Source organism: Neltuma alba, unplaced genomic scaffold (genome assembly GCF_004799145.2).
Source record: "Neltuma alba isolate B1F8T4 unplaced genomic scaffold, ASM479914v2 tig00012377_pilon, whole genome shotgun sequence".
NCBI classification, from domain to species: Eukaryota; Viridiplantae; Streptophyta; class Magnoliopsida; order Fabales; family Fabaceae; genus Neltuma; species Neltuma alba.
In genome coordinates, this window is record NW_021636875.1 from 1 (window position 1) to 19,171 (window position 19,171).

A 19,171-nucleotide genomic window follows, 5' to 3' on the forward strand; every position below is an offset into this window, starting at 1 on the left:
AAAAAAAGAAAAAACAGAAGTGGGCATAAAGATGAAGGAATGCAAATCTCTAGGATCATATTAGGAGCAGATACTAAATAATCGCAAGTATATAAGCGCCGCTATGATTAGCTGGGAATAGCGCCATGGGAAATCGACGAAGCAAAAAAAATAGAGATATGACGACGAATGAATAACCGTAGTCCCAGAATATCATAGTGAGCAGATAATATCATCAACGCTCAGGTTAGCAAGGAACTGGTAGCCGAAAATACAACTGACGAGATTCCAGAGTAGTGATCATGTCTCATGAGCAAAAACGAATAAACATGCAATTAAAAACACCAATTCAGGCGAAAAGTTTGCCCATCTTCTAGTTAACTAATATTATTGAGATCATACTCTCACAATTAGGTTCAAAACTACAATCACCAGATGCAAATGTCTATATCCTCAATTCATACCGATTCCTTGGCTGGTGCAGGCGCAGATTCAAAGGCCGGAATCTTCACGTACCCCGTTTTCTTAGGGCTATCGATTTCTTCGTCATCATCGACATAATTATCGTAAGAATCGCGATAATAATAGCGGTCAGATAACACAGACCATATTAAGTACAAACCTATCGCAGTGAGAGCCCCACCTGCGACGCCGAAGAGTAGCGCCAGAACAACGCTCACAATGTCCTTAGTGCGATCACGGAACGAGCTGGAATTATGGGACGAAAATCCGAAGGGGGCTCTCATATGTGACCGCCATGGCTCAATTTCAGTCTCATTTTCGTCCTCCTCGAAGCGGCGGCCCGAGAGGGCGCCATCGAAGAAGATCTCAGCCGCAAGAGAGGGATTATCATAGTTATTGTCGTTATTTCCGACGACGTCCAGGGGGACGAAGGATCTGATCTCTTTGAAGGTGGTGAGGGTTGCGGCGGAGGAATGGAGCCTAAATGAGACAGAGTAGGAGGAGACAAAGGTGGTTCTGCAAGGTCTAGCCGTGGCGGAGATGGATAGGGCGAGAAAAACGAGGAGGAGGAGGATGGGGATGAGACGCGAAGCTGTCGCTGAGAAAGCCATGACCGACGAAGGACAAAAAGATACGAAGGGATAATGGAGAAGAAAGCAGAGTCTGTGAGGTCAATGGCGAAGTCAATGCCAGCAATTTAACGTCTTTCCTTCTCCGTCCAATCCATGAATCCAGCGTGGCAAGTTACCAGGCGATTGGATTTGACACGACATCCGCTGGCGAGCGTTGCCCACACATCAGCATTATCCATCTGGTCTCGTTTAATGTTTCTTGTCCCTTTTTTTTTTTGGTTACAAAAAACAAACAAGTACTACATACTTTTTTAATCCAACAAAAGCATGTATTTTTCCCTGGATCTTATGAGTGTTGGCTCCTTAAAATCTTTTAATATAAATATTCAAAGGAGATTTAAAAATGGAACTCTAATTTAATGTATATTTTCTCTGTCATGTTTTCACCAAAAAAAAAAACCATGTCATGTGTACATAGCATATAATATAGATTTAACATTGTGACAGAAAGAATAATATACTAAACCATGAGATTATAGGCAAGGATCTTCTCTATTTTACCTGTCTTTCTTCGTTTCCCTCGTCAACTCAGTGGCAAAATGCTTAGTCATGGTGTCATTTATTCAAAAGATTTTGAAGGAATGGGAAGTGGAGAATGAGTTAGTTTGAAATATATATATATATATATATGTATATAGTTTTTAATTTTATACAAAATTTCAATTTGGTTTCTAATTTTAAAAAATATATTTTAGTAATTTAATCTTAAAAATGTTAGTTTTAATAGCAATTTTTTAATAATAATTATTGTTATTTTAAAAATTAAACTTAATATATTAGTATTAAGAATATTTTATCAAGATTCAAGATTTTAAGATCATCATTTTTTGTGGGTAATTTTAGGTTTAAAGGACTAAAATCATACTTTTAAAATTAAGGACCAAAGTAAAATTTTATATAAAATTAAAAAAATAAAAATACACTTAAAAAAAGGATCAATATGTAGAAGCTATATTTGGTGCAATCTAAAATTTAGATGTGCTCCTTCTAGTTCTAACATAAAAACCAATAGATATGTTTATTTAATAAATTAATATTTTAAATATGTTTCATTGCTATTAAACAGGGACGGTTAAAATTTAACAATCTGAGTTATATATATTTATTTTAATAATTAAAAATTTATTAATACATTTATAAAATATTAAGTAACCCAATCAAATTTTAATTCAATAGTTGAAATGAGAAGTTGGAGAGAGAAAATAGAATTTCTTCATATGTAATTTTATGGTACTCCAGTGTTTAATTTAATTAATGAAATACAATTAGGGTAGTTTGAAAAATAGATAAATATGAAAGATAAAATATATTAGTTTTGTATTTAAGATAAAACTAAAAATCAAAATAGCTTTTATAATTAAGATAGGAGGTAGTATTAAATATAATATCTCAATTTATTTTATTTTATTTTTTTTCTAAAGTTTATACATATTGTTTAGAAAATGAGATCTTCGCCGTCCATCGTGTTTTAATCTAGCCCTCCTCTCATTTGGTTAAAATTTTGAAGGGAAAGGAAGCCAAAATATCCCCTTCCCTTCCCTCCTGGCTCCCTCCCCCCATTTAGCTCCCCTCCAAATTGGAGGTTTTGGAAGGGAGTTAAATTTTTGGACCATTATACTCTTATAGTTTTTTTAATATTCCACTATTATCCATAAATATATTATTATAATATTTATTTCAAATAAAAAATTATTATCTTAAGTAAAAAATAAAAAATACTATAATTAAAAAATACATTATAAAAATTATAATATTATAAAATTAATTGTTTTTTATAAATATATTATTTATTAAATATATTTTAAAAGCTGAAAAAAAAAACCTAAAGAGAATAAAATTTATTTTTTTTAGAGCATATAATTTTTTTAATTTATTATTTTAAATATATTATTATAATTATTAGAAAAAAAATTACTGTACCAATCTTTAATACACATATTAAATGATAAGGTTGAATTTCATTTAATTAAATATATAATAAATTAAGATGTAAATTGATTATAAATATATCAATAAAAATTAAACAAACATATAAAGATAAAATAGTAAATGATTATTATTATATTTTTTTTCTTCTTAAACCAAGTATCCTTCTCTCCTTTTTAATCAAACCAAACAAAATGAAAATAGCCCCACAAAAACCATACAGGCGCTTAGCGCATTGATGAGATATCACTCTTCAGCGTCCCTTCCCGACTCAGTGCGCCGCCTGCCCTCTTTTGCCCCGTCGGCTGTCATCGGCGCTCTCTATGTTCGTTGGCCATCTTCGTTGCAGGTCTGGGGATCAGTCGGCGCCGTCTTGCTCCTTCGGGTCTCATCGTTGCCGTCTAGCTCGTCGGCTCTTTGCGCTGTTCTCTTGCTCTGTCGGACATTGTCATCACAGATTTGGAGGTAAGTACATAATCCTGGCCATTGTCTCTTCGTTTCTCTCAACTAAGCTGATGCTTTTTTTTAAAATAATCTTTAAGGGGATTCTGAGAAACAAATAAGGAATGGAAGAACATTGTTTCAAACAAAAAAATGGAGGAAATTTGGAGGAGGAGAGTGGGTGGAATGTCTGAATTTTTCATTGTTTCAAACAAAAAAAATGGAGGAAATATGAGCTGATATCAGCCATGCACATTTCAAAGATTGATAACCCCACCGGATGTAATATAGGTCCGCCTGTGCTTGTGCCATTCCTCATATTTGTACTGGTTCTCGTAGCTTCAATGGATATCAACAGTAGCCTAAAATTTTCCATTTCCTAGCATATAATCACCTTTTTCTTTTTTTAATATATTTTTGTTAGTTTGAATTATCTTTAGTTGCCATAATATGTGTAAAGAGTTGGATTTTCAGAGAGCAAATCATGTGATTCATGTAATTGACCTCTGCGGATGAGTTTCGTGGTTGATTTTTCTATTGCCATTAGACTCCCTCCTTCTGATGATTCGTTCTTGATCAAGTTCCTTCAACAGAAGTTCCATCTTGAGATATGATGCTTGGAAAGCCAAAGAGACTGAGACCGATGTATAAAGATCACTTGTCACCGATTGCTTGAACCAAATGAACCAAATATACGGAGCAATTCTCTTTTTTTGGCGGGGGTTATGAAGTGCAACTAGATCTTGCTTGTGCTATATGTAATCATGGGGAGTCACCTGAGATAACATAAACCAATTTGCATGGATCTTAGAAGTCGTGACAACTCTTCTCCGCCTCGTCCCAGATGGAGAAAAGTGGCATATGGTGGTATGCAACCTGGTTATGGTGACAACTATACTGATGAATCATTTCTTGAAGGCATGGTCACGAATGCCAGTGTTGTAAAGAGGGACATGGTAAAGGTGATGCTAGACTCAGTTTCCATTTCTGAATATCTATGCGTTGTTGCTCTCGTTGTATTGGTCTGGACTTACACACTAACATCAACTCTGGATGAAAATTCCCTGCTCTTTCTTGATGCAAGTCTCCTTGTTTCAGGATTTCTCATCCTCATATTTACTCAAGAAATGCTTTCCTTCAATCTTCTCATCCATTACTGTCTCAATATTTCCTTCTTTATAACTGGATTATATGTTTTGGCTCCTATATACCAGACTCTAACAAGATCCATTAGTTCAGATTCTATCTGGGCAGTAACTGTGTCACTACTACTGCTTCACTTATTTCTGCATGATTATTCAGGATCCACAGTAAAAACCCCTGTTGCTACAAAGAATCCGGCGTTATCCAGTTGTATCTCTGTAAATGCTTCTGTAGTAGCCTCGGTTTTTATCGCATCCCGTCTTCCATCAAGACTACACGTGTTTGCCATCATGCTCTTCTCATTGCTAGTCTTCCTTTTTGCTCCCCTGGTTACTTACTGTATTAAAAGTATTCCTTCCGCTTGCACTTGTGTGTTTCCATATGTTGATTGCTCTGACCTTGAGTTTTGTGTACATGCTGGATCGGTTGCTTTTTGTGTTGCTGCTTAGTGTGTTAGTGTTTGTCAACGTGGTCTGCCCTTACTGGCTTATAAGGCTTCAGGAATACAAGTTTGAGATCAATGGGCCTTGGGATGAGGCGAAGCTTTGTTTTGATATTACTGACTAAGATCATAGCGTACATGGGGAATACGGTGAGAAGTTGAGGCAACTGGCTCTTGAATTTTGAGTGATGGTCAGGTTTTGGTGTAATTCCCCGGTGCATTCCATCGGCTTTGGGGCCGAGTATTTCTGCTTGTTCTTGTCCAAATTAGGAGCAAGTGATGGTGCAATGCTGTACAATGACGTCAAATCTTTTGACATATTCATCTTGTGAAATGAAATGCGAGAGTGCCCTTGATTATTGACATGACAATTGAAGTATTGGTGAGCTAAACCTTGAATCTGCCTGGCATTCTCTAGCAACTGGCATGATTGTAATGTAACAATTTTCTTTTTCAAATCAAGTCAAAATGAACCAATGGAAAGAGTGCTGACGATAAATTTATTTATTCATATTTAATTTATATGAATTTTATTCTATGGCTCATTTTATTATGATATTTAGCTGAAATTTAAAATGAACTACGAAAGATGTACTATTAATTTGAAGGATAAATTCTAAGGCAGGCTATAATACGTAAGAGTAAGTTTGAACCAGTCTATGGTGAAAGTTCTTAGAAATTATAATTATTTTAAATGTTCAAAATGTAAAAAATTTTAATCTTGATTGTGAAAAGTTATTCCTCGGATGGTCGCCAAGAAGAGCGGAAAAAATGGATCAATAATAAAGAGTTTGATTTATAAGACCGAAGGCAGGGAAACAAAAGGAAATATATTACATTTTCGTATTTACAATTTTTAATTGCTTGCACCTCTGGAATAATTTTAAAATTTAAAGTCGCTAACAATAAAATTTCTAAATTATAACCAGAAGCATAATTTTTTAAAAAAAAAAAACAGATTAAACAGATTTGGTTAATTTTAAATAATTTGATATAATATGGTCACGAAGAGCAACAGTTGATCGATATTAAACTTCCTTCAGGCAAATGAAGGGAATTAATCTAAGCTGGGAGATTCTCTCTATTGCTTGCATGGCGCTTGTTGCCGGGCAAATCCGTGGAGACGAAGGAAGAGGCTACGTTGCGTGTTCCTGTCCCGTCTTTTCACCTCTCACGGGTTCCAAGATTCCCCTGCAAGTAATTGGGCTTCCTAATTAGCTTCCTCTTTGGTTTTTGAACCATTTCTATTCTTCCAGGGGAAAATCGAAGACCATTCATACTAACCAGAAATGGGAGTGCTCTCGAACAAGATCCACTGGCAAGAACTGAAGCCCGGCGATCACATTTACTCCTGGAGGCAGGCTTACATCTACGCACATCACGGTCATCCCCTTCCCCACTTTCCTTCAATTCTTTTCCTTCTCTCTCTCTCTCTATATATATGCCATTTCTGTAATCATTGGCAACATTTAAGTTCTCAGCATATGAAGATAGGCTAAAGAGAATTGAAGAACGGGAAAATAAATCGTTAAAAGAATTCTAACCTGATTATTGATTATCCTGTGAGATTTATGCTTTTGTAAAATTTTACTCTGTTCATCGTATGCGGTACTGAAATTGCCATACAATGCTTTCCTTTCCTCTAAGACACCAGGAATCTACATCGGCGACGGAATGGTGATCCACTTCACCAGAGGAGCCGGCCAAGAAATCGGCACCGGAACTGTTCTCGATCGTCTCGTCCTCATGTCAATGCCCCCTAATTCCAATGCACGCACTGCATGCCCGAGATGCGGCGGCCAGAGCAGATCTCATGGCGTCATCTCATCCTGCCTGACCTGCTTTCTCGCCGGCGGAGATCTATACCTCTTCGAATACGGTGTTTCCCCGGCGTTTTTTCTCGCCAAAGCGCGAGGAGGCACATGCACTCTGGCTCAGTCCGATGCTCCGGAGCAGGTGCTTCACCGTGCCTTGTTCCTCCTCGAGAATGGCTTCGGCAATTATAATATATTCAAGAATAATTGTGAGGACTTTGCCATTTACTGTAAGACAGGATTGCTTGTGTTCACGGGCATCGGCGTTGGCCGCAGCGGGCAAGCGGCATCGTATATGGCGGCGGCTAGTGCAGTGGTGTTCTTCGCCGCTTCGGTTCTTGACGGCTGGTTTTGGTGGCTTGGCTTTGGTTGGTTGTGGCATGTATTGTGCAGGCAGATTAGCTTCTGATATCGGAGTTCGCCATGATGCCGTCAAAGTTCCGGTGGAAAGACTCGTTATAGATTCGTCGTCGGAGTTCGATGAACAGGAGAAGACATTGGGATCACTGATGGCCAGAGGTCATGAGAGTTAGCGGTGGCCGGCGGTTGCTCAAATATATTTACACAACGGATATTGTCAAGTTTGATCGGTGCTGGAATCTGCTCGTGTTGCATGTTTTGCGTGTAATAATCATGAGACGCCTGCTGCTCAACATGTCAATGGCATTTTATTTTACGCATTTTAATTTTACCATAACTAATAAATCGTGTGAGGTGAGTCGTAGATGCCTTGATGATGTTAATTTTATATTTTTATTGATTTTTTGCATGTAATATATTTTTGCAAAAATATATTAGTTTTGACTGAATTAAGTAATTAACAATTCGATTTTGTCATCTTGATATAGATTAATTTTAAACAATAATAAGCTCAAGTAGTAGGATCCTTTCGGTTTAAACTGGTTCTTGATCAAGGGAAGCCATCAACTGAATATATTTAGGAGCATCTCTTGTCAGTACACGAGTTAATTCAAGTTCGCACCCTTGATTTTTTTTGGGCCGAAAAAACTAAGGTGTATGCAGAAAAATTTTCGCTAATATTATATGTGATTGATACTACCAACTACGTAAAGTAGGTTGGAAAATGCAATCAAAATTCATAACTCAAATTTTTTGGAAAAATTACCAAAAAAACGTAAAAATTATAAAATCGCAAATTGGGACATGTTACGACACTTCATAGGTTTTGATAATAAAATTGAATTGCAAATAACAACATGTTTTTTAAAAAAAATACCTGGTTTATAATTTAATAATTTTCACCGTCTTGTTTTGCAATTTCCCAATTTTCTTTCATTTTTTAAATCGGAAATATCTGCAGAAAATACTTTTTTGTTTTTTGCCAACCTGGAGAAAATACATTTAGGATGCGTACTGTTGGCCAAAGAGTTTAAATGGGTGAAATACGGGCTTTATCGAGGCCCAAAAGAAAGAGTGATATAGGAATTTAGGGTTTAGTTGTATATTGGTAATCTCTCCAAGGTTCTCGACAGTTGGCCCTTCCGCTGCGGCAACGAGCTCGTCGGGGTCTCTGGTGCAGGCGAATAAGGTAAGTTGCTATGGCGGCCGCGGTAGCTCAACCTCAAAGCCATGACTTCATCGAACCGGTCAACGATGTCAAGCTCTTCAATCGTTGGACCTTCGAGGATGTTGAGGTTTCCCTTTTACTCTTTTCAATCATATTTCCCCTATTCATGGGCATATTTCAATCTAAAATTTAAACTTCCGAAAACTGATTTTGAGGGTATTGTTTTTTCTTTTGGTGACGATTGTAAAGGTATTGTTGACATTTCTTTCTCGCATTTATGCCCAGTTTCGGCAGCATATTACAAAGCCCCCCCCCCCCCCAAAATAACAGCCCAGATAATGTGGCGAGAATTAATGCAAAAATTTAATCTAACTTGATCGATTGCTACTACATCTCATTTCTTTCTCTGTAATTTCCGTGATTCTCATACTTGACATTTCTTGTAAGCATAAGAAGACGTAAGTAGTGAAGTATATGTTTCTTGAGCAATCATTTTATCTTGATTTCCAATCATGGACATGCTTCTATTTGCATGTGATTGCGTCACTGTTTTGACGCAGGGATATTGGAAATTTTTCTTCTTAGTGATATTCAACTGATATAGATGATTTTCAAAAATGAAGTGGCGGAAAATAGCATCTATTTGATGATGGAACATTTAGTTGCATATTCAGCTTCTTAATTTTTTTTTTTTTTTATTATTTTGGTGTCTTTTACCAAGAGATTATGTTTCTGGATATTTACAAGCTCAACTTTGGCAAATGATCCATGTGCTCTGTCGTCCGGTAGCCCACCTGTTAGATCTTGAGAGCTAGGACAGAAAGAAAGGGGAAGAGAAGAGAAGAGAAAGAGAAGGGAGGAGAGAGAGGGAGAGCCTAGATCCAGAATCTGAAATTCTAGGAGAAGAGGAAGTTTAAGTCAAACTGAATAATGCTTTTCATTCATCTCCCCTTTTGGCAGAATACATGTATGATATTTATAGGATGGTATATAAACTGAAAATAACCTTATCCTATCCATATAAAACTAACAATGACGTAACCAACGCTGGACACTTGTAACAGTTAATACAAGACACATAATAAAACATAAAACATATACAACATAGTAATTCAGTGAAAAATAAACTAGTAAAAGCCCCTGGTTCCTATCACCACCTCTCGGGTTCTTGTATCCTCACATTACAAAATGATGACTTGTACGATTTGCTTACTTCACGTGCTATGCCTTTCAATATTTGTGCTTGAGAAGTAGTTGTTGGGTTTGGATCTATAATGATTTATTTCTTGATGTCATGAGCGAGTGTGGTTTTGTCCTGGCCATGACAGTATCTGTTGTTTCTATTATTCATCAATGCTTCTGAAGGTTACTAATTATTTAGGCATTACCATTTTAGGTGAATGACATATCCCTGGCAGATTACATTGGTGTGGCTCCTGCCAAGCATGCAACCTACGTGCCTCACACTGCAGGGCGATATTCGGTCAAGCGTTTCAGGAAAGCACAATGCCCTATTGTGGAGAGGCTCACCAACTCTCTTATGATGCACGGACGAAACAATGGGAAAAAGCTGATGGCAGTGAGGATCATAAAGCACGCCATGGAAATTATCCACTTGCTTACTGATCAAAATCCAATCCAAGTTATTGTTGATGCTGTGATCAACAGGTATAAAAATAGGAAACAGATGTACAATTGAATTGACCACCCCTTTTACTTCTTTGGCTTACATCTAATTCCATGCTCTAACTTTTCTTTCACACCAGTGGACCAGGGAAGATGCTACACGAATTGGGTCTGCTGGTGTTGTCAGACGTCAGGCAGTGGATATTTCTCCCCTGCGTCGTGTGAATCAGGCTATCTATCTCCTTACTACAGGTGCTCGTGAGTCTGCATTTAGGAATATCAAGACAATCGCAGAATGTCTGGCTGATGAGCTTATCAATGCTGCAAAGGGATCATCAAACAGGTATACAAAAGGGGGGGGGGGAACTATATTTTCAACCGTTTGATGGAAATCAATCGTGTTTCTGTAGCACTTTAAGCTGGTTACATCATTAGTTCATGCTATATGTCCTCGTTTGTTCTTTGTACGCTGATTCTTTTTCTTGGTTTTTTTTTTTTTAGCTATGCCATTAAGAAGAAGGACGAGATTGAGAGAGTTGCCAAGGCTAACCGTTGAGGAATGGAAGAGAGGCTCATGGACAGAAGTTTTGCTCCTGAGTTTGTTTTGTTTCTGACCTCCTGTGGCTTTTTTTACTGCTGGACCTTAATTAAAGATATGATTGCGAGCTTGTTTCATTTCTTGAATATTGAATAGCTTTGATTTTATAAGATAGATGTTATTTCTCGAAAAAGACCCTCTAATATTCTGCCAAAAAAAGAGAGACTATCATGAGCTGTAGAGTACTATGATTCAATCTGGGTGCTCATCAATCAAATTAGTTGGAATGATCTAAATTCAATTTTTTTTTGGTATTTTTAATAGTTCTTTTATTGAAGAGCAAACTTGTTAAACAATGAGTAAGAGAGAGTTTGGACGAGTTATATATCATGGCTAAAAAAGGTCTACAAATTACAAAGATATTCATGAATTATCATTGAAATTTAAAGCACGTTTTCCAAATTCCCATTCCTCTTAATTGTCTCGTGCAAACAAATCAAATTGCGAAAAATTCTTCATTATAAGTTATATCTCCTTTGTATTTATTTATTTAGACAGGGAGCAACGCAATTTTTTGGTTGGACTGAGGAGGCAACGCAATTTAACACGACTAAATGGGATGTAAAATCTTATAAAATTATAATTATAGTCATTCACTTTTTCCCCTTAATCTTTCTACGATATATTTGAATCTGCAGAATCCAAACAATGTTCGATATATTTTTTAAAATAGTTTTTCTTAAGCAAAACATAACAAACGTATAGTATTTGAATAAGAACATTATAAATTGATTAGAAAATAACTTATTTATCTAAAAATTTCGTGCAGTTGCTAGATTTTCAATAAAAATGTAATCATAAAAGTATAAAAAATAGGTATGACTTTATTAATAATCATTATACTATATATAATGTATAAGGGAGGTCTCTGGAAAACTATAATCTAAGAACAAAAATCGTAACACAAATATGGATGGAGAGGAAAAATCCGCAACCAATCCTCCATCTATTATTGAAACATATACAAATCCAATAGGAACCCAAAAAAATAGCAGTAAAACCAGCAAAAGCCATATTCTCTACTAGGAATGAATTCACAGCCTAAGCCTGAACTTACAACTGCTACTTACAATCTTGATCTCATTATTGCTTTCCAATCTATCCACCACAAGCCTGCACCTAACCTTGAACTTCACTTTGAACAGTTTCAACTTCCCAAGCTTGATCCTCACGGGTTGCTTTGCCCTAAGGTTCAGAGGAATATTCCCAGTCTGCTGCATTTGCTCCTGAATCACAGCCTGCAACTCAGTTGCATTCTGTATTTGCCCGGAAAGAGGCAAATGAAGCACTGTAGTGTTCTTGTGACCCTGATAGAACTTAGGCAAAGACCCTTCACATAATTTTGTGTCCATGTACCAAGCACTCACATGGCTGCCTCCTTCGTAGTATATTCCAATCTTCTTGTTTGGGTTTCTAGCTGTGACTGTCACATTGAAAGTTGCAGAGAGATTGTTGTCTTCTGAAAGACTGAACCGGGTAACTGTAAGCCCGTCTATTGAGTATTTGGGAAGCTTTGGCCTGAACACAAGGAACAGAATTCCTATGGTTATGCCTATGGCTACTATTAGTATCAGCAGAAGGCTTATGATCCAGCACAGAAACTTGCAGCAGCAACTTCTTGACCTTCTTTTCTTCAGCGCCGGCGCCGGAGCAGCCCGCTCCTCCACTGGTACGCCATGATCGGACTTTGATACGTCCCTTGGGAACAGTGGAGCTGACGGTGTGTGTGGTGATGCCTCCACATCTGGGACTGGGTGAATACGCTGTTGATGATCAGCCATGTTGGTTCAGGAAATATCAGAAAATGAATGTTTCAATTTCTTCAATGCAGTCCCTTGCACAAGTATATATATGCACATAGATAATGATACAGGTTAGGTCTGCGATGAGAATATTCATAAGGCGCTTCTCTTATTGACTTTATATGGCATGAAGGCTAAAGGCTAGGAATGGTTTTATATTAGAGCTAAAGACTTATCTCAGTCACGTGTACCAAAAATTCAGCAATAAATGGCGTCCAGAAATTGCTACTGTATGCTTCATGAATTTTAAACTTCATGTAATTTTGGCCAACGAATTTTATTGCCTTGCTTTTCCTTCAAGGTCTAGTGTTGCCGCATTTGACCTAATGCCTTATTTTATTTTGGTTTCTAGATCCGTTATTACTATCTTCAAATACTCCCAAATACAAATAATCGAGAAAGTATAAAACCCTGACGCATGCACTTCTCTGAATATCGTGGTCTTTTGCCCCCATACGTAAAATAGTCTGAACGCACTATCATCTAAGCTTTCAAAGCATTGATTTATTTTTTTTTTTAAAAAAAGGCATGAAATTGCTTTTCCCATTAAGCATAATCTGTAATATATATATATATATATATATCTGTTTTTGTTTTTAAAAAATGACCTGAAACAGGTAAATCCCCAAATAAGAAGTTGCTGATAACTTTCTGCTTTAAAGGCGTCTTTGAAGTTTGGCCCAAAAAAAAAAAAAGGCGTCTTTGAAAAGGCTATGGAAGTTTCCTTTGTCGCGAAAAAATACGTGTTCAGTTGAGAAGACCAGGTCATAAACAAAATAGATATCATAGAACACACAACCTGTTCACAACAAACAACGTACGCGTGGTGGCTTAAATCTTGACTTTGCTGCTGACAACATCACTGATCTCAGGGCTGCCATCACCGTCGTGTATTAGAGAAACTCTCTGGCTTGGTTTTGTTGTGGGGGAGGAAGTTTATATGTTTAATGTTCAAGTGGCCACAGATAAAGGCACAAGTGGAATCAGTTGGACCCATCAAACAAAACAACAACGTTATATGAGGTTTGCTGTGGTAGTTGCTTGTTTGAACTTGAATGCTTCTGACAAAGCAATATATATATATATATAGTTCACCAGTTTCAAGAGTCGACCAAACCTGGCTGCCCCAGAAAAAAAAGGTTCCACTCCCTACCCTTTGCTCAACCGGACACAACAAATATTACATGTTTAATTATTTTCATTAAGATGAAAGTAAGAAATAATTAACAATCTATTTCTTTTTTTTGAACTCGATTGTCAATAATAAATTCATATTAGGCAGCAGGTGTGTTGAACAGAATAGATCGATTAAAATGAATAAAAAGGGGATCATCTTGTCTTTAGGAACAGTTCTGCGTGCGTAAGAAGAAATTCGTTCCAATAATTATTATACTCCGTGAAAGGATAGAATTTGATAACCAGATTTGAAAATCTTTTTTTAGTAGAACTGATTAAGACTTATATATTATTAGTGTTATATTATGAGTAGTATTCAACTTCTGCAAGCAAAAAAGCTAGTTTTTATAAATATATTAAAATGAATATCGACTGCTTTCAAGCCGCCAGAAAAGAAACCAACTACTCCTTCGATCCTTAATATAAGACCTTTTTAATTAATTTAATTAGATTAAAGAAATTAGATAAGTTAGTTAATTATAAGAAATATGACATGTTTTTTCTAAAACACCATAATCATATTTTTTAATATCCTTCCTCCCTCACTTACTTAATTATACTTGAGAGAGTATCCATAAAGTAATTTAAAAAAAATAAAATGATAAATAGGTCATATATTTAAGACCAAAATTAACTTAACAATCAATTCTTATATTAAGGATTGAAGGAGCAGTTTCTTTGCACGCACACATATATTTGGTAAAACACACATTACCAAAATATCATACATTCTATGGTTATAAAATATCATACTCCTCCCATCCTTAATATAGAACCTAATTGTTGATTGAATTTTGGTCTAAAATATTAGACTTATTTCTCATATTTGTCAATTTTCTTCTAAATTATCCCTATAGATATTCTCTCAACCATAATCAAGTAGAAGAGGGACAGATGATTATAGTATTTTAAGAAAAACATGTCATATTTTTTATAATTAATTAACTTACCTAACTTTCTTAATTAATCAAATTAGTTAAATAAGTTTTATATTAAGAACCGAAGAGTACATTTTATGCATATTATTATTTCACATAAAATAACCGGTTTTGCTACCCAAAAAAAAAACTTATCTTAATGGTGATAATATATGGCCAGCCAAGGCTCTTACAAATTCCCAATTTTTTTGAGGACCAAATTCCCAATTATTAAGAATTCTTCTTCAAGAAAGAGACGGACTAGAAAGTCTTCTACATATGTTTTGGGCCTCGGCCCAATATGATAAATATAATATAACCTAATATTATGACAGGGGTATTTAGAAACCCTCAAAATCAATTAAAAAAAATGTTTTTATATAAATTGAGACAAAAATTATGACTTCATAAATTTACTTTTGAGAGGTCAATCCAAGCACAACTGTAAGTGTCAACATCTACCATTCATCTAGCAAAAGGCAACTGAATGGAAACATCATGAGGACTTCTCTTTTTGGTCAAGAAGTCATGGAATGAATGTAATGCATTGAGAATACGCGGACATTCATTCATTGAATTCGATCAGATGGATCCATCATAAAAAGTAAAAACAACGTGGTCCACTGAAATCGCTGAGAAAGGCCATTGCTGGATCTAATAATCATACAAGTTAATGAATACAATGCAACGAATAATAAGGATGGGCATAATTATACGAAAATAGTTGCAATTAAGCAACTTTTAAACACAGGAAATGTCAAACAATGTTGGTGAAGCTATGTATCGCAGGTATTTACGTGGATCCAGCCGCTATTACGACATTGGGTATCGCGTGAACGTCCTTAATGTCACCAAACCTCCCACTTCCTATACTCTGAGAATCGCATTCTCTTTTGCTCGAGTTCCAAAAATTAGTTGAGTCAGAAGAATTTGGTTTCAGTGAAGAAGAAGAAGAAGAAAACCCCACATGCCTTTGTCCACTCACAGTGAATCTCATGCTTTCAGAAGATCCCTGGTCCTCCATATCGAATACGCCACCACCAAGGAGCGAATCACCTCGGCTTACTGTTGTCACGTACTTTTGTAAGCTAGGCTCCATGACATCATCAGCGACATCTACCTCGGATTCTACAAAAGGGTGTTCCTTGACACTAGAATCTGGCACCCTCTTCGCATAGTGATTGGGAGGACGATTCGACTTTGTACTGGCGTTGAGATCAGCTACAGCTTCAAGGATGGAGCAAGCTTTGGCGACGCACGCTGGAAGAGGAATGGAAGGAGTAATGTTGTTGTTTTGATGGAAGTTTTGGATGTCTTCAAGCAGCAGCGAGGTGTAAGATTGTGATGGAATCCCTATGGTTTCATAGTTGAGGAGATAGTCTAGGTCTCGTGATCTCCTAGATGATCTGCTTCTTGTTAACGTTAATGCTTGGGGTTTAAGGTTGTCGAGCCCTGAAGGTGGTATCACTGTTGTCTTCAGATTAACATTTTCAGTCATTGAAGACTGTTCTTTGACCTCTTCTTCCTCCTGTTGCTCCTTCGTCTTCATTCTGCTTGTTCTGCTTTCGATATTGTTCGCATCAACTTTTGTTTTCTGCAGTGGGCATTGGCAACAAACCATCAAAACCAATCAAATCGTCAAATTAATAGGATAAAACAGATAGTTTTCACATAAACAGAAGTTAATAGAATTCCTAAAATGGTTTGGTAATCTCCAGCTTAAATCATGAAATCTTTCCATACCGCATCAATATCCTCAAATTGCTTTTTCACGGAGAAGAAAGCCTCCGCAATGAAGCAAAATTTCATAATTCAAATGAGAGCCACGTGGAAAGATTATCAAATACTACCTCATATAAGACCTTATTTGATTTTTATTTTGATCCTAAATATAAGACCCAAATCTATTTTATCTCTCATATTTACTTAATTTTTTTAAGATAATCCTTCTAATAACCATAGTTCTAATTAATACACTTGATTAGTAAGGATATTTTAGAAAAGACAACACTAGAACAAATAACAAACTCAACTTACTTCCTTAATCTCTTCAAATTAGTCAACTGACTCTTATAATTAGGACAGGAAGTAATAGTAATTTTGCGGAGAACTTTAACAAGAAATCTTAATACTAACTCCTTTAATTTTTAATATAAAAACTAGTTAAGAATTAAACTTGGTCTTAAATATAAGTCATGAATCCACTTTGTCCCTCCAAATTTGTAATTCATTATCTAAAGTATTCTTATTAATTATCCATTACAAGAGATTTCTCTTTCAAGGTAGTAATAATAAAAAAGAGTGCCTTTAAGAAAATTAAATTAATTAAATACAGAAGAACAAAACTTCAATTCATTCACGCAAACAGATATGTCAATCCTTTGCTGCTGAGAATGGCAAACGCAATCAAGTCATTTACCTGATTAGCTTGCGGTTCAGTGTCCCTTCTGGATTTACTTTGGAACCTGCTGCTATTGTTGTTCGCTGATTGTGAATAAGCAAGAGAATTAACATCGATCTCACCGAGCGGGTTTCTTCTATGAGGAGATTGTTCTGCTTTCCTTGAAGAATTACGACTCAGTGAAGGTTGCTGCTGATTCTCACTGAACAATGTTACTTTACCATTTGCTGCATTTCCATTTGCTCTTGCAGGAGACTGAGAACGAGGTGAAGCTGCACCAACATTTCTCCTCACTGAGACCCTTATAATGCCCCCACCACCATGATTACTCTTATCCATAGCCAAGGATGAAACAGTAGGAGGGACAGACAACATTTTTCCAGGCCTAGTTGTGGTCGCGTTGTTGTTAATGTTGTTGTTTGTGAGGTTGCAGGTTGTAGTATCTAACGATCGTTTGCTTGGAGATCTGCTAACTCTTCTCTCCCTACTGCTTGAACGTTGCTGTTGGCCTCTTTCTCTGCTGGGTGTTCTTCTCCTTCTCTCTGACGAAGGCACGGGAGATCTCCGACGGTACCGCTGCCGGTGCTCTCCGGCCAACCCATCATCGTCCTCACATAATAAGTCACTATTGCCAACGGCATTGGTGGTATTATCATTCTCACAGTCGTCAAAATCACGGCTTCTCTTTGAAGCAGAGTGTTTTCTCCTTCTCCCACGTTCACCAGAGGAAACAGCTTTCCCTGAAGAGTTTCTGCTCAGTCTTCCACACTCTAAGAGAATCTCGTCTACTTCTTTTGCTTCCGCTGCTACATTGGCCATAGTAATTGAAGCAACCCCCTCAGAATATGCGTGTTTGGAAAATTTCTCTCTATCATTATTACCACCATCAGAATAGCTCTTCCTGTGCTTGATGATAAAGACCTCTTTTTTCACTTGGCCTTCATCTTCTTGCTTGTTCTCCTTCTTTAGGCTCGCTTCTCGCTCAGATTCCACTTCGGATTGGAAGACAGTGACAGCTTGGGGTTGAAGATGGGGCGTGGAGCTAGAAACTGACTTAGTTGCAGAAACAGAGGAAGAGGAAGACGACCTTTTCTTCTTACTCATACACGTTCCCATGGAATCTCTGGTTTGATCTTAACCAATGGAGCGAAAGAAAGAAAGGGGAATGAAAGAGATAGTAGAGTAGTTCAACAACGTACGAAGGGATAGGGTGTTCTCAGATTTGAATGGAAACGTTGCCCAAGAAACAATTTTTTAAAGGGACATGGTAGCTTTCTCAGAATTAATGAGAGAGAGAAGAATTCAAATTTTGGCAGCACACAAGCGTGTTTGCCACATTCTCTTTCTATAACACGGATCCGTTGGGGCTACAAGGGTTTATTGGTCTCTGACACCACCTACTTAATGTCATTAGCATATTTCAAAAATGAAATTTTCTTCTTCACACGCGCACACATGACATAGAGTGATTTTGGATGATGAAATTTTTACGTGCATCATATATATATATATATATATATAACACCATGAAAAAAAAAAAGTTAAAATATACATTTGGTTTTTTAACTTTATATAAAGTTTCGGTTTAATCCTTTAATTTTAAAAAGTATATTTATAATATCTTAATCCTAAAATTATTAGTCTTAAATGATGATTTTTGGTAACAATTAGGATTATTTTAAAAATTAAACTTCATATTATGGTATTTAGTAATATTTTATTAACATTCAAAAACTCAATATCATCATTTTTTATTTACTTTTTAAAATTCAGGGATCATAATAAAATTTTATGTAAAATTAAAAGACTAAAAATATATTTTTACCCAAAAAAAACCTGATATGCCCTTATCTTCGGTACCCTAAATTTGCAGGGTAATCTTGTCTGTACGGATGGAATAAAATGTTGAATCCTCGGCCAGATTCCCGAGAAAATTCACCGTGCTGTTCATCTTTGTTAGAGGATTAAGCAACGGCCATCTTCATCCGATCTGTCAGATTCCGAGAAGAATTTATCATCCTATTACATAGGTTTATGCGGTCGACTGTTGCTCGGAGTTCAATAACGTTCACTTTCTCACGGTTAATCACACACAGTGCAGAGATAGAAGTACCACTGAGGATATTAGAATTCTATTGAATTGACTAGAACAATCCACATAAAAGTCCAGAACACAAAATCTCAATGGCTCATTTAGTATGAGATCCATAATAAATATTTATTGCTATACATAAATAAGGAACAGAGGAAATTAATAGTTCCCTCTCTTTGAAGCAAAACCTCT

The 19,171-nt window shown here is 36.3% G+C and overlaps 4 protein-coding genes and 2 pseudogenes across 4 annotated transcripts; 3 read left to right on the forward strand and 3 right to left on the reverse strand.

Annotated features, from left to right (window-relative positions):
- Positions 1 to 433: 433 nt before the first annotated feature.
- On the reverse strand, positions 434 to 1,052 carry LOC114726381 (uncharacterized). Its single transcript, XM_028912958.1, has one exon. The coding sequence runs from the start codon at positions 1,050 to 1,052 to the stop codon at positions 438 to 440; it is 615 nt and encodes a 204-aa protein (XP_028768791.1). The 3' UTR covers positions 434 to 437.
- Positions 1,053 to 4,218: 3,166 nt separating this feature from the next.
- LOC114726428 (phosphatidylinositol N-acetylglucosaminyltransferase subunit C-like) lies at positions 4,219 to 5,278 on the forward strand (annotated as a pseudogene).
- Positions 5,279 to 6,289: 1,011 nt separating this feature from the next.
- Positions 6,290 to 7,589, forward strand: LOC114726376 (uncharacterized; annotated as a pseudogene).
- Positions 7,590 to 8,321: 732 nt separating this feature from the next.
- Positions 8,322 to 10,827, forward strand: LOC114726379 (40S ribosomal protein S5-like). The gene is made up of 4 exons (XM_028912956.1): positions 8,322 to 8,494; positions 9,764 to 10,035; positions 10,142 to 10,336; positions 10,495 to 10,827. Exons 1-4 carry the CDS (start codon positions 8,399 to 8,401, stop codon positions 10,547 to 10,549), a joined length of 618 nt encoding a protein of 205 aa, XP_028768789.1. The 5' UTR covers positions 8,322 to 8,398; the 3' UTR covers positions 10,550 to 10,827.
- A 336-nt stretch (positions 10,828 to 11,163) lies between these two features.
- LOC114726433 (NDR1/HIN1-like protein 6) lies at positions 11,164 to 12,532 on the reverse strand. Its single transcript, XM_028913029.1, has one exon. It carries the CDS (start codon positions 12,370 to 12,372, stop codon positions 11,626 to 11,628), a length of 747 nt encoding a protein of 248 aa, XP_028768862.1. The 5' UTR covers positions 12,373 to 12,532; the 3' UTR covers positions 11,164 to 11,625.
- A 2,586-nt stretch (positions 12,533 to 15,118) lies between these two features.
- LOC114726432 (uncharacterized protein At1g65710-like) lies at positions 15,119 to 18,109 on the reverse strand. Its single transcript, XM_028913028.1, has 2 exons — positions 16,906 to 18,109; positions 15,119 to 16,080 (listed from the first exon to the last, which is right to left on the reverse strand). Exons 1-2 carry the CDS (start codon positions 18,001 to 18,003, stop codon positions 15,280 to 15,282), a joined length of 1,899 nt encoding a protein of 632 aa, XP_028768861.1. The 5' UTR covers positions 18,004 to 18,109; the 3' UTR covers positions 15,119 to 15,279.
- Positions 18,110 to 19,171: the final 1,062 nt, after the last annotated feature.